The sequence below is a fragment of the Poecile atricapillus genome, unplaced genomic scaffold (assembly GCF_030490865.1).
Source record: "Poecile atricapillus isolate bPoeAtr1 unplaced genomic scaffold, bPoeAtr1.hap1 scaffold_336, whole genome shotgun sequence".
Classification (NCBI taxonomy): Eukaryota; Metazoa; Chordata; class Aves; order Passeriformes; family Paridae; genus Poecile; species Poecile atricapillus.
In genome coordinates this window covers 22,064-35,624 of record NW_026709133.1, presented here as the reverse complement: position 1 = coordinate 35,624, position 13,561 = coordinate 22,064, and the positions used below count along the sequence as shown (strand labels likewise).

At 62.7% G+C, this 13,561-nt stretch overlaps 1 protein-coding gene across 1 annotated transcript; it reads right to left on the bottom strand.

Annotated features, from left to right (window-relative positions):
- Positions 1-6: 6 nt before the first annotated feature.
- LOC131574465 (hypoxia-inducible factor 3-alpha-like) lies at positions 7-12,777 on the bottom strand (the record flags this gene model as incomplete). The annotated part of the gene is given in 11 exon segments (XM_058828931.1): positions 7-116; positions 1,739-1,883; positions 3,364-3,470; positions 3,986-4,164; positions 5,578-5,687; positions 6,550-6,634; positions 7,666-7,725; positions 7,727-7,803; positions 9,087-9,168; positions 9,170-9,278; positions 12,683-12,777. Coding segments are annotated over 11 exon segments (1,087 nt in total), but the record flags the coding sequence as incomplete, so codon positions are not given.
- Positions 12,778-13,561: the final 784 nt, after the last annotated feature.

The window sequence follows — 13,561 nt, the reverse complement described above, 5'->3', positions numbered from 1 at the left end:
TAGGACGCTCTCGGGGGGGGGTCCCGGGGGTCCCGGGGGTCGCCGCCCCCCCCCCCCCCGGCTGCTGCCGCTGGCTCTGCCCCAGGGACAGCACGAGACCCCTCTGCTCCACACGGCTGGGGGGGCACGGACGGACAGATGGACAGACGGACAGATGGACAGATGGACAGAGAGACCCCTCCCCAAAATACCCAGGGGGTCACAGACACACGGACAGACAGACGGACAGACCCCTCTGCTCCACACGGCTGGGGGGGCACGGACAGACGGATGGATGGACGGACAGATGGACAGACCCCTCCCCAAAATACCCCCGGGGGTCACAGACAGACACACGGACAGACGGACAGAGAGACCCCTCTGCTCCACACGGCTGGGGGGGCACGGACGGACGGATGGACAGATGGACAGACAGACCCCTCCCCAAAATACCCCAGGGGTCACAGACAGACAGACACACGGACAGACGGACAGAGAGACCCCTCTGCTCCACACGGCTGGGGGGCACGGACGGACGGATGGACAGAGAGACCCCTCCCCAAAATACCCCGGGACCCCAAAAACCCCCCTGACCCCCTCCCCAAAATACCCCGGGGGTCACACACAGACAGACGGACAGACAGACACACGGACAGACCCCTCTGCTCCACACGGCTGGGTGGGGCACGGACAGATGGACAGATGGACAGATGGACAGATGGACAGACAGACCCCTCCCCAAAATACCCCCGGGACCCCAAAACCCCCCTGACCCCTCCCCAAAATACCCCGGGGGTCACAGACAGACGGACGGACAGACACACGGACAGACCCCTCTGCTCCACACGGCTGGGGGGGCACGGACAGACGGATGGACAGATGGACAGACCCCTCCCCAAAATATCCCGGGGGTCACACACACATGGACAGACAGACAGACGGACAGACCCCTCTGCTCCACACGGCTGGGGGGGCACGGACAGATGGACGGACGGACAGACAGACAGACCCCTCCCCAAAATAAACCCCTGGGGGACCCAAAAACCCCCCTGACCCCTCCCCAAAACCCCGGGGGCCACAGACAGACTGATGGACACACGGACAGACCCCTCCCCAAAATACCCCGGGGGATCCAAAAACCCCCCTGACCCCTCCCCAAAATACCGGGGGGTCACAGACAGATGGACGGACAGACAGACGGACCCCTCCCCAAAATACCCCGGGACCCCAAAAACCCGGGGGTCACAGACAGACTGATGGACGGACAAACGGACAGACCCCTCCCCAAAATAAACCCTGAGGGACCCCCAAAACCCCGGGGGTCACACACAGACAGATAAATGGACGGACAGAGAGACCCCTCCCCAAAATAAACCCTGAGGGACCCCAAAAACCCCCCGGACCCCTCCCCAAAACCCGGGGGTCCCCAACCGACCCCGCCCCCCCCAGGATTTTGGGGTCTTTGCCCCCCTGGGGACCCCTCCCCAGGGTCCTCACGCCCCCTGTGACCCCCCAAGGACCCCCCAAATCCCCCCAGGACCCCCCCAAATCCTCCCTGAGACCCCCCAGGACCCCCCAAATCCTCCCCAGGGCCCCCAAGACCCCCCAGATCCCCCCCAAATCCCCTGACCCCCACCTGAGCACAAAGTGCAGGCACACGATGCTCACAGGGACCCCAAATAAACCCCCAGGACCCCCCAGGACCCCCCAGGACCCCCCCCAATCCCCCCCAAACCCCCCCAGACCCCCTGACCCCCACCTGAGCACGAAGTGCAGGCACACGATGCCCTCGGGGGCCGCTCGCCCCCCGCCCATCACGGTGGCCTGGGTCTGTGCCCAGAGGAACCCCCCGCGCTTGGCCAGGAACCGATAGTGGCTGGTGACAGCCTGGCCCTTGCTGAGAACTGTGGGGACAGTTTGGGGGTCCCCAGGGGGATTTGGGGGTCCCCAGGGGGATTTGGGGGGGATTTGGGGGGATTGGGGGGGATTTGGGCGGTCTGTGCCCAGAGGAACCCCCCCGCGCTTGGCCAGGAACCGATAGTGGCTGGTGACAGCCTGGCCCTTGCTCAGCACTGTGGGGACATTTGGGGGGTCCCCAGAGGGTTTGGGGGGGTCCCAGGGGGTTTGGGGGTCCCCCAGGGGGATTTGGGGGTTCCCAGAGGGTTTTGGGGGGGATTTGGGGGGATTTGGGGGGATTTGGGGGGGTTTTGGGGGGTCTGTGCCCAGAGGAACCCCCCGCGCTTGGCCAGGAACCGATAGTGGCTGGTGACAGCCTGGCCCTTGCTGAGAACTGTGGGGACATTTGGGGGTCCCCAGGGGGATTTGGGGGGTCCCCAGGGGGATTTGGGGGGTCCCCAGGGGGATTTGGGGGGTCCCCAGGGGATTTGGGGGGTCCCCAGGGGGATTTGGGGGGATTTGGGGGGGTTTTGGGGGGATTTGGGGGGGTTTTGGGGGGTCTGTGCCCAGAGGAACCCCCCGCGCTTGGCCAGGAACCGATAGTGGCTGGTGACAGCCTGGCCCTTGCTGAGAACTGTGGGGACATTTGGGGGTCCCCAGAGGGATTTGGGGGTCCCCAGGGGGATTTGGGGGGTCCCCAGGGGGATTTGGGGGTCCCCAGGGGATTTGGGGGGGATTTGGGGGGATTTGGGGGCATTTGGGATACCCAGGGGCAGATTTGGGGGGTTTGGGGATGTGCTGGGGGGGGCATTCAGAGGAATTTTGGGGTTCCCGAGAGGATTTTTGAGGTTCCTGGAAAGTTTTTGGGGTTCCTGGAAGGTTTTGGGGGTTCCCAGGGTGTTTTTTGGGTTCCTGGGGTCGTTTTTGGAATTCCCGGGGTCATTTTTGGGGTTCCTGGGGTCGTTTTTGGGGTTCCCGGGGTGTTTTTGGAATTCCCGGGGTCATTTTTGGGGTTCCTGGGGTCGTTTTTGGGGTTCCCGGGGTGTTTTTGGAATTCCCGGGGTCATTTTTGGGGTTCCCGGGGTCATTTTTTGGGGTTCCTGGGGTGTTTTTGGGGTTCCCGGGGTGTTTTTTGGGGTTCCTGGGGTGTTTTTGGGGTTCCTGGGGTCATTTTTGGGGTTCCCAGGGTCATTTTTGGGGTTCCTGGGGTGTTTCTGGGGTTCCCAGGGTGTTTTTTGGGGGTTCTGGGGTCATTTTTGGGGTTCCCGGGGTGTTTTTGGGGGTTCCCGGGGTGTTTCTGAGGTTCCCAGGGTGTTTTTTGGGGTTCCTGGAGTAATTTTTGGGGTTCCCGGGGTCATTTTTGGGGTTCCCGGGGTCGTTTTTGGGGTTCCCGGGGGTGTTTTTGGTGTTCCCGGGGTCGTTTCTGGGGTTCCCAGGGTGTTTTTTGGGGGTTCCCGGGGTCGTTTTTGGGGTTCCCGGGGCACTCACGGGTGTGGACGCTGCGGCTCAGGGTGTTGGAGTCGAGCGCGTGCACGAACTCGTACAGGGAACAGCCCAGCAGCTCCTCGGGGTGGTACCCGGCCACCTCCCCGATCCTGCACCCCAAAATCGTCATCAGGGGACCCCAAAATCAGCATCGGGGTCAGGATTTGGGGTCAGGATTTGGGGTTGGGGTTTGGGGTTTGGGGTCGGATTTGGGGTTGGGGTCAGGATTTGGGATTTGGGGTTGGAGTTTGGGATTTGGGGTCAGGATTTGGGGTTGGGGTTGGATTTGGGGCTGGATCTGGGGTTGGATTTGGGGTTGGGGTTTGGAGTCAGATTTGGAGTTTGGGATTTGGGGTTTGGGGTCGGATTTGGGGTTCAGGGATTGGGGTCAGGATTTGGGGTCAGGATTTGGGATTTGGGGTCAGGATTTGGGGTTGGATTTGTGGTCAGGATTTGGGGTCGGATTTGGGGTCAGGATTTGGGATTTGTGGTCAGGATTTGGGATTTGTGGTCAGGATTTGGGGCTGGATTTGGGGTCAGGATTTGGGATTTGGGGTCAGGATTTGGGGCTGGATTTGGATTTGGGGTTTGGGATCAGATTCGGGGTCAGATTCGGGGTCCCCGCCTGTCGTCGCAGTAGGTGAATTTCATGTCCATGGAGTGCCGGGTGAGGACGGTGCCCGAGCCCAGCGGGGCCTCGATGGCTCCGGGGTGGGCGATGGCCTCACAAATCAGCACCAGGCACCGCACGGGCCCCGAGCCCGGCCCCGAGTACGTGCGCATGTGCCCCGCGCAGTGCAGCACCTGGGGGAGCATGAAATCACCCGAAAACACCCTAAAATCACCTGAAATCACCCTAAAATCACCCAAAAACACCCCAAAACACCCCAAAAACACCCAAAAACACCCCAAAAACACCCGAAATCACCCTAAAATCACCAGAAATCACCCTAAAATCACCCAAAAACACCTTAAAAACACCCAAAAACACCCCAAAACCACCTGAAATCACCCTAAAATCACCCAAAAACACCCTAAAAACACCCAAAAACACCCCAAAAACACCCCCAAAATCACCCCGCGCAGTGCAGCACCTGGGGGAGCAGGGAAACACCCAAAAACACCCTAAAATCACCCAAAAACACCTTAAAAACACCCAAAAACACCCAAAAACACCCCAAAAACACCCCAAAACCACCCAAAAACACCCCAAAACCACCCGAAATCACCCTAAAATCACCCAAAACCACCCCCAAAATCACCCCGCGCAGTGCAGCACCTGGGGGAGCCCGAAACACCCGAAATCACCCTAAAATCACCTGAAATCACCCTAAAATCACCCAAAATCACCCAAAAACACCCCAAAAACACCCAAAAACACCCAAAAACCACCCCCAAAATCACCCCGCGCAGTGCAGCACCTGGGGGAGCAGGGAAACACCCAAAAACACCCGAAATTACCCCAAAAACACCCAAAAACACCCCAAAAACACCCCCAAAATCACCCCGCGCAGTGCAGCACCTGGGGGAGCCCAAAAACACCCGAAATTACCCCAAAAACACCCAAAAACACCTCAAACCACCCCAAAAACCCCCAAAACATCCCCAAAATCACACCCAAAACCACCCCAAAATCACCCCCAAAATCGCCCCAAAACCACCCTAAATCACACCTAAAATCACCCCAAATTCACCCCCAAAATCACCCCCAAAGTCACCCCAATCCCCCCAAAATCCCACCCAAAATCCCCTCTGGAACCCCTCGGGATTTCTCCCCCAAATCCCCCGAAATCCCGCCCAGAAACCTCCCGAAAATTCCCGAAATCCTCCCCGAAATTCCCCCGGAATCTCCCCTGGGATCGCTCGGGATTTAATCCCAAAACTCCCCAAAATTCCCCCAAAAATCCTCCCTGGAAATTTCCCGAAATCCCGCCCGGAAACCCTCGGGATTTAATCCCAAAACTCCCCAAAATTCCTTTGGAAACTTCCCGAAAATTCCCGAAATCCTCCCCTAAATCTCCCCTGGGATCCCTCCCAAATATCCCCAAATATCCCAGAAATATCCCCAAAAAATCCTCAAAATATCCCAAAATATCCCCGAAAATGTCCCCAAAATCCCCCAAATTTCCCCCCAATCCCCCAAAATCCCCAAATTTCCCAAAATCCCCCAAATTTCCCAAAATCCCCCGAATTTGCCCCAATTTCCCCCCCCCGCACCTTCCAGGACGCCGCTTTGAGGTTGAGGCAGCGCCCGCGGCCGCTCAGGGTGCTCTTCATGCGCAGAGAGAAACTGAGGCACGAGCGCTCCCCCCGCAGCCGGAGAGACCCTGGGGAGGGGTCCCGGAATTGGGGAGGGGTCCCGGAATTGGGGAGGGGTCTCAGGGGTCGGGGGGTCCCGGATTTGGGGGGATTTGGGGGGATTTTGGGGGATTTTGGGGGCTCTTCATGCGCAGAGAGAAACTGAGGCACGAGCGCTCCCCCCGGGGCCGGAGAGACCCTGGGGAGGGGTCCCGGAATTGGGGAGGGGTCTCGGGGGTCGGGGGGTCCCGGATTTTGGGGGATTTTGGGGGGATTTTGGGGGATTTTGGAGTCTTGGGGCTCTTCATGCGCAGAGAGAAACTGAGGCACGAGCGCTCCCCCCGCAGCCGGAGAGACCCTGGGGAGGGGTCCCGGAATTGGGGAGGGGTCCCGGGGGTCGGGGGGTCCCGGATTTGGGGGGATTTTGGGGGATTTTCGGGGATTTTGGGGTCTGGGGGCTCTCGATGCTCGGAGCGCCCCCCCCGCGATGGGGGCAGCGCTGGGGGGGGAATTTGGGGAGGGGTCTCGGGGTTAATTAATTAGGGGAGGGGTTAATTAATTAGGGGAGGGGTTAATTAATGAGGGGAGGGGTCCCGGGTTAATTTGGGGAGGGGTCTCAGGGTTAATTAATTTGGGGAGGGGTCCCGGGGTTAATTAATTAGGGGAGGGGTTAATTAATTAGGGGAGGGGTCTCACCCTGCCGGGGGCTCAGGGATGATTTTGGGGAGGGTCCCAGGGACATTTTTGGGCTCTCGGGGACATTTTTGGAGCTCGGGGTTAATTTGGGGCGGGGATCCCGGGGTTAATTAATTAGGGGAGGGGTTAATTAATCAGGGGAGGAGTTAATTAATGAGGGGAGGGGTCTCGGGTTAATTTGGGGAGGGGTCTCACCCTGCCGGGGCCCCAGCGCGTCCTGCAGCTCCTCGTGGTCGCAGGGGTGCACGAAGTCGAAGGCGCTGTGCCCGATCAGCTCCAGCTGGGGGGGTCGCGCCCTCATCTCGCGACCCCTCCCCAATTTCGGGGACCCCTCCCCAATTTCGGGGACCCCCCCCAATTTCGGGGACCCCCCCCCCCGAATTTTGGGTAAAATTTGGGGCCCCCCCGAGGGATTTTTGGGGCTCCCCGAGGAGTTTTTTTGGCACCACAAAAGCGTTTGGGGACCCCCCCCATGGATTTTTGGGGACCCCCCCGGGGCGGATTTTTGGGGATCCCCCTGAGATTTTTGGGGACCCCCCCGGGGGGATTTCGGGGACCCCCCAGGGGGATTTTTGAGCCCCCTCCCCACGTTTTTAGACCCCTCCAGGTCCATTTTTCCCCCTCCTCGCGACATTTCGGGGCCGCTCCGAACGGAATTTTCGGGGACCCCCCCGGGGGATTTTGGGGACCCCCCCAGGACAGATTTTGGGGACCCCCCCGGACACATTTTTGGGGCTTTTCCCTGCATTTTTCCCCCCCTCCAGGTCCATTTTTTTCCCCTTTTCGCGACATTTCGGGGCCGCTCCAAACGGAATTTTCGCGGCTCCCCCGGGAGATTTTTGCGCTCCCCCGGCGGGTTTTGGGGTCCCCCCCTGGCAGATTTTGGGGACCCCCCGGGGGATTTTGGGGACCCCCCAGGACACATTTTTGGGGCTTTTCCCGGCCTTTTTTTGCCCCCTTTTCGCGACATTTCGGGGCCGCTCCGAACGGAATTTTCGCGGCTCCCCCGGGGGATTTTTGCGCTCCCCCCGGCGGGTTTTGGGGACCCCCCCGGCGGGTTTTGGGGTCCCCCCCCCCTGGCAGATTTTGGGGACCCCCCGGGGGATTTTGGGGACCCCCCCAGGACACATTTTTGGGGCTTTTCCCGGCCTTTTTTTGCCCCCCTTTTCGCGACATTTCGGGGCCGCTCCGAACGGAATTTTTTGCGCTCCCCCGGGGGATTTTTGCGCTCCCCCCGGCGGGTTTTGGGGACCCCCCCCCGGCGGGTTTCGGGGACCCCCCCCGGGCGGGTTTCGGGGTCCCCCCGCGCACCTGGCTGAGCCCCAGCAGGCGGCTGACGTTCTCGGACAGGTAAATCATGTCCCCCCCCCTCGCTCAGCACCATCACGAAGCCGCTGAGAGCCTGCAGGTAACAGCCGTCCACAGCCTCGGCAGCCGCTGCCCACGCACCTGGGGGGGCCCGGGGGGGTCTCAGGGGGTCCCCGAAACCCGGGGGGGTCCCCAAAAATACCGGGGGGTTCCCAGAAATCCCGGGGGGTCTCTAAAAGGGTCGGGGGTCCTGGGGGGTTTGGGGTAGAACCCACCCAGGGCATTGGGAGGGGTTTGGGGACCCTGGGGAGGGGTTTGGGGGGGTTTCAAGGGGTCTGGGGGGTTTTGGGGGGTCTCGGGGGGTCTCAGGGGGTCCCCGAAACCCTGAGGGGTCCCCAAAAATACCGGGGGGGTCCCCAGAAATCCCGGGGGGTCTCTAAAAGGGTCGGGGGTCCTGGGGGGTTTGGGGTAGAACCCACCCAGGGCATTGGGAGGGGTTTGGGGGGGTTTCAAGGGGTCTGGGGGGGTTTTGGGGGGGTCTCGGGGGGTCTCAGGGGGTCCCCGAAACCCTGGGGGGTCCCCAGAAATACCGGGGGGTCTCTAAAAGGGTCGGGGGTCCTGGAGGGTTGGAGGATTTGGGGAGGTTCCCGGTGAATTTGGGGAGGGTCTCGGGGGGCTCCGGTGGATTTTGGGGTCCCGGTGGGTTCGGGGGAGGGTCCAGGATGGATTTGGGGGGTCCAGGATGGATTTGGGGGGTTCCCGGTGGATTTTGGGGTTCGGGATGGATTTGGGGAGGTTCCCGGTGGGATTTTGGGGGTTTCTGGGTGGATTTGGGGTCCCGGTGGGTTCAGGATGGATTTTGGGGTTCGGGATGGATTTTGGGGTTCAGGGTGGTTTTGGGGTGTCTCTGACCGGCGGCCAGCAGCCGCTGCACGCGGAGGTAGCTGATGGATTTGTGATGGATTTTGGGGAGGTTCCCGGTGGGATTTTGGGGGTTTCTGGGTGGATTTTGGGGTGGATTTTGGGGTTCAGGATGGATTTTGGGGTTCGGGATGGATTCTGGGGTTCAGGGTGGTTTTGGGGTGTCTCTGACCGGCGGCCAGCAGCCGCTGCACGCGGAGGTAGCTGATGGATTTTTGGGGAGTTCCCGGTGGATTTGGGGAGGTTCCTGGTGGGATTTTGGGGGTTCCCGGTGGGATTTCGGGGTCCCGGTGGGTTCAGGATGGATTTTGGGGTTCGGGACGGTTTTGGGGTGTCTCTGACCGGCGGCCAGCAGCCGCTGCACGCGGAGGTAGCTGATGGATTTGTGATGGATTTTGGGGGAGTTCCTGGTGGGATTTTGGGGGTTTCTGGGTGTGTTCGGGATGGATTTTGGGGTTCAGGATGGATTTTGGGGTTCGGGACGGTTTTGGGGTGTCTCTGACCGGCGGCCAGCAGCCGCTGCACGCGGAGGTAGCTGATGGTCAGGCGCATGATGGACGCTTTGTCCAGGTGGGCGCTGACCCCTGCGGGCGAAGGGCAGAGCCAGCGCCAGCTGCCCGAACACCTCGGCCTCGCGGCTGCGGCGGCACCGGGCGGCGTCCCGGGAGCGCTCCCGGCGGCCCTCGGGGGTCGGCCTGGGGGGGAGACCCCAAAAAATCCCGAATTGAACCCAAAAAATCCCAAATGAACCCCAAAAATCCTGAATTGAACCCCAAAAATCCCCCTGTGTCCCCAAAATCCCCCTCCCGTATCACAGAATCCCCTCCTGGATCCCCCCAAAACTTCCCCCAAGGAACCCGAGCCACATCCCGGGAGCGCTCCCGGCGGCCCTCGGGGGTCGGCCTGGGGGGGAGACCCCAAAAATCCCAAATTGAACCCAAAAAATCCGCCTGTGTCCCCAAAATCCCCTCCCGCATCCCCCCAGAACTTCCTGCACTGATCCCCGCCCTGTCCCGGGAGCGCTCCCGGCGGCCCTCGGGGGTCGGCCTGGAGGGGAGACCCCAAAAAATCCCGAATTGAACCCAAAAAATCCCGAATTGAACCCAAAAAATCCCCCTGTGTCCCCAAAAATCCTGAATTGAACCCAAAAAATCCCCCTGTGTCCCCAAAATCCCCTCCCGCATCCCCCCAAAACTTCCCCCAAGGAACCCGAGCCACATCCCGGGAGCGCTCCCGGCGGCCCTCGGGGGTCGGCCTGGGGGGGAGACCCCAAAAATCCCGAATTGAACCCCAAAAATCCTGAATTGAACCCAAAAAATCCCAAATTTAACCCCAAAAAATCCCAAACCGAATCCCAAAATTCCCCTTGGATCCCCAAAATCCCGCATTCCCGCATTCCCGCGTTCCCACCTTCACATATTCCCATTTTCCCCCATTTTTTCCCCGTTTTTTCCCATTTTTTCGCCGTTCTTCCCCATTTTTCCCCCATTTTTTTTGCCGGTTTTTCCCGGTTTTTCCATTTTTCCCATTTTCCCCTGTTTTTCCATTTTTTCCCTGCTCTCCCAGGGCCGCGCACGTGCCGCTCCCGGCACGCGCTGTTCCAGATTTTCCCCCGGTTTTTCCCCATTTTCGGCCCGTTTTTGGCCATTTTTTCGCCGTTTTTCTCCATTTTTTCGCCGGTTTTCCCGATTTTCCCATTTTTCCCATTTTCCCCGTTTTTTCCCTGCTCTCCCGGGGCCCCGGGGCCGCGCACGTGCCGCTCCCGGCACGCGCTGTTCCCGATTTTTCCCCGGTTTTCGGCCATTTTCGGCCCGTTTTTCCCCATTTTTTCGCCGTTTTTCCCCATTTTTTCTCCGCTTTTTCCCCGTTTTTCCCGTTTTTCCCATTTTTCCCGTTTTTTCCCTGCTCTCCCGGGGCCCCGGGGCCGCGCACGTGCCGCTCCCGGCACGCGCTGTTCCCGATTTTTCCCCGTTTTTTCCCCATTTTCGGCCCGTTTTCCCCCATTTTTTCGCCGTTTTCCCCCATTTTTTCGCTGTTTCTCTCATTTTTCCCGTTTTTCCCATTTTTCCCGTATTTTCCCTGCTCTCCCGGGGCCCCGGGGCCGCGCACGTGCCGCTCCCGGCACGCGCTGTTCCCGATTTTTCCCCGTTCCTGTTCCTGGCTCCGGGCCCGGGGGCCGCGGCCGGGGCAGCGCGGGGGCCCCGAGGGGGCGGGGCTATGCAAATTTATGGTGATTTATGCAAATGAGGGAGAGGGGAAGGCGGGAATGGGAGCGGGACCGGGACCGGGACCGGGAACGGAACCGGGACCAGAACCGGGAACAGAACCGGGACCGGGAACGGAACCAGAACTGGAACCGGGACCGGGAACGGAACCAGAACCGGCTGCAAACCGGGACCAGAACCGGGCACTGACCGGAACCGGGACCGAGACCAGAACCGGCTTCAAACTGGGACCGGGACCGGGCACTGACCGGGAGCGGGAGCAGAACCGGGACCGGGAACGGAACCAGAACTGGAACCGGGACCAGCACCGGGCACTGACCGGGACCAGAACCGAGACCAGAACCGGCTGCAAACTGGGACTAGAACTGGGACCAGTATCGGGTGCAAACCGGGACCAGAACCGAGGCCGGTATCGGGCAGTGACTGGGACCAGAACCGGGCACTAACTGGGACCAGAACCGGGTGCAAACCGAGAGCAGAACCGGGACCGGGACCGGGCAGTGACTGGGACCAGAACCGACACAGGACCAGCTGCAAACCGGGACCGGTACCGGGCACTGATTGGTGCCGGTACCGAACCCCGACTGGTCCCGGTACCGAGCCTTAACTGCTCCCGGTACCGAACCCTGACCGGTCCCGGTACCGGGCACTAACTGGTCCCGGTACCGAACCCTGACTGGTCCCGGTACCGAACCCCGACTGGTCCCGGTACCGAACCCTGACCGGTCCCGGTACCGAACCCGGACCGGTCCCGGTACCGAGCCTTAACTGGTCCCGGTACCGAACCCCGACGGGTCCCGGTACCGAACCCTGACCGGTCCCGCCCGTGTCCCCTCCGGGTCCCCCCTCATTGAGGGACCCCCCCCCCCCCTCGGCCGCCACGTGGGAGCGACCCCCGCCCCAAATTCGGGGGTCCCAAAAGTCCCCAAATTCCTCACGTGACCCCCCCTCCCCTCCCCCAAAACCGACCCGGGACCCCCCCCCCCGAACAGACCCGGGATCCCCAACCGACCCGGGACCCCCCCCCCAAAACCGACCCGGGACCCCCGAACCGAGCCGGGACCCCCCCCCCCCAATTCCCGGCCCCGCCCCTCCCGGGGGTCCCGGCCGAAGGGGGGCGGGTCCCGCGTCCCCCTCCCCAAAATTCCCGTCCCGGGACCCCCAAAATCAACCGGGCCCCGCCCCCCCCGAGGGTCCCGTTCCCGGGACCCCTCCCGACCGATCCCGACCCCCCCGGGGGTCCCGGGACCCCCAAAATCAACCGGGACCCGCCCCCCCCCGAGGGTCCCATTCCCGGGACCCCCCCCCGACCGATCCCGCCCCCCCCGGGGGTCCCGGGACCCCCAAAATCAACCGGGCCCCGCCCCCCCGGAGAGTCCCAGACCGGATCCGGGACCCCCCCCCCCGGGAATTCCGGCCCCGGGACCCCTCCCCAAACCGAGTCCCGACCCCGGGACCCCTCCCCAAACCGAGTCCCGACCCCTCCCCGGGAATTCCGGCCCCGGGACCCCTCCCCAAACCGAGTCCCGACCCCTCCCCGGGAATTCCGGCCCCGGGACCCCTCCCCAAACCGAGTCCCGGCCCCGGGACCCCTCCCCAAGCCGAGTCCCGACCCCCCCCAGCCCCGGGACCCCTCCCCAAACCGAGTCCCGACCCCGGGACCCCTCCCCAAACCGAGTCCCGACCCCTCCCCGGGACCCCCGCCCATGCGGGCGGACCCCGCCCCTCCCGGGGGTCTCATTCCCTGGCCACGCCCCCCCGGGGGTCGCATTCCCGGGACCCCCCGTTCCCGGTGACCCCTCCAGGCCCCTCCCCCACCCCTCCCCGGGGGGGTCTCAGCCCCGGGACCCCTCCCCAAATTCCCCCCCCGGTACCTCGGTCCGGGCCGCCCGTCCATGGCCGCCGCTGCCGCGCCCTCCGCACCCACCGCGCGAGCCCCCTCCTCGGACACGCCCCCTTCGGTGGCCACGCCCCCTACGGGCCACGCCCTCTCCTCGGACACGCCCCCTCCCTCACACACCCCCCTGAGGACACGCCCCCTCCCCAAAATACCCCCCGGGACACGCCCCCTCCCCAAAATACCCCCCGGGACACGCCCCCTCCCCAAAATACCCCCCGGGACACGCCCCCTCCCCAAAATACCCCCCGGGACACGCCCCCTCCCCAAAATACCCTCTTGAGGACACGCCCCCTCCCCAAAATACCCCTCGGGACACGCCCCCTCCCCAAAATACCCCTCCGGGACACGCCCCCTCCCCAAAATACCCCCGGGACACGGCCCCTCCCCCTTCGCGCGCCCCCTGTCGCGACAGGCCACGCCCCCTTCTCGGAATAACCCGCTGGCCACGCCCATTTATGTGACCGCGCCCCTTTCTGCGGCCACGCCCCTTCTGTGGCCACGCCCCTTTATGCGACTACGCCCCCTCCACCTGGACGTGGCCACGCCCACTCTGCGCGTGTCAATCACGCCCCGCCGAGGCCACGCCCACAAAACAGCGGCCACGCCCCCCCCGGGCCCCCCAAATCTCACTCGGAGACCCCAAATTCTCTTGGGACCCCCCAAAATCCCCTCGGAGACCCCCAAAATCCCCCTGAACCTTCCCAAAATCCCCTCAAAACACCCCAAAACCCCACCGGGACCCCCCAAAACCCCCCCGGGACCCCCCCAAACCCCCCCGGGACCCCCCAAATCCCCCCGGGACCCCCAAATCCCTCTGAGGCCCCGCCCCTTTCCCGAGGCCCCGCCCACCCCG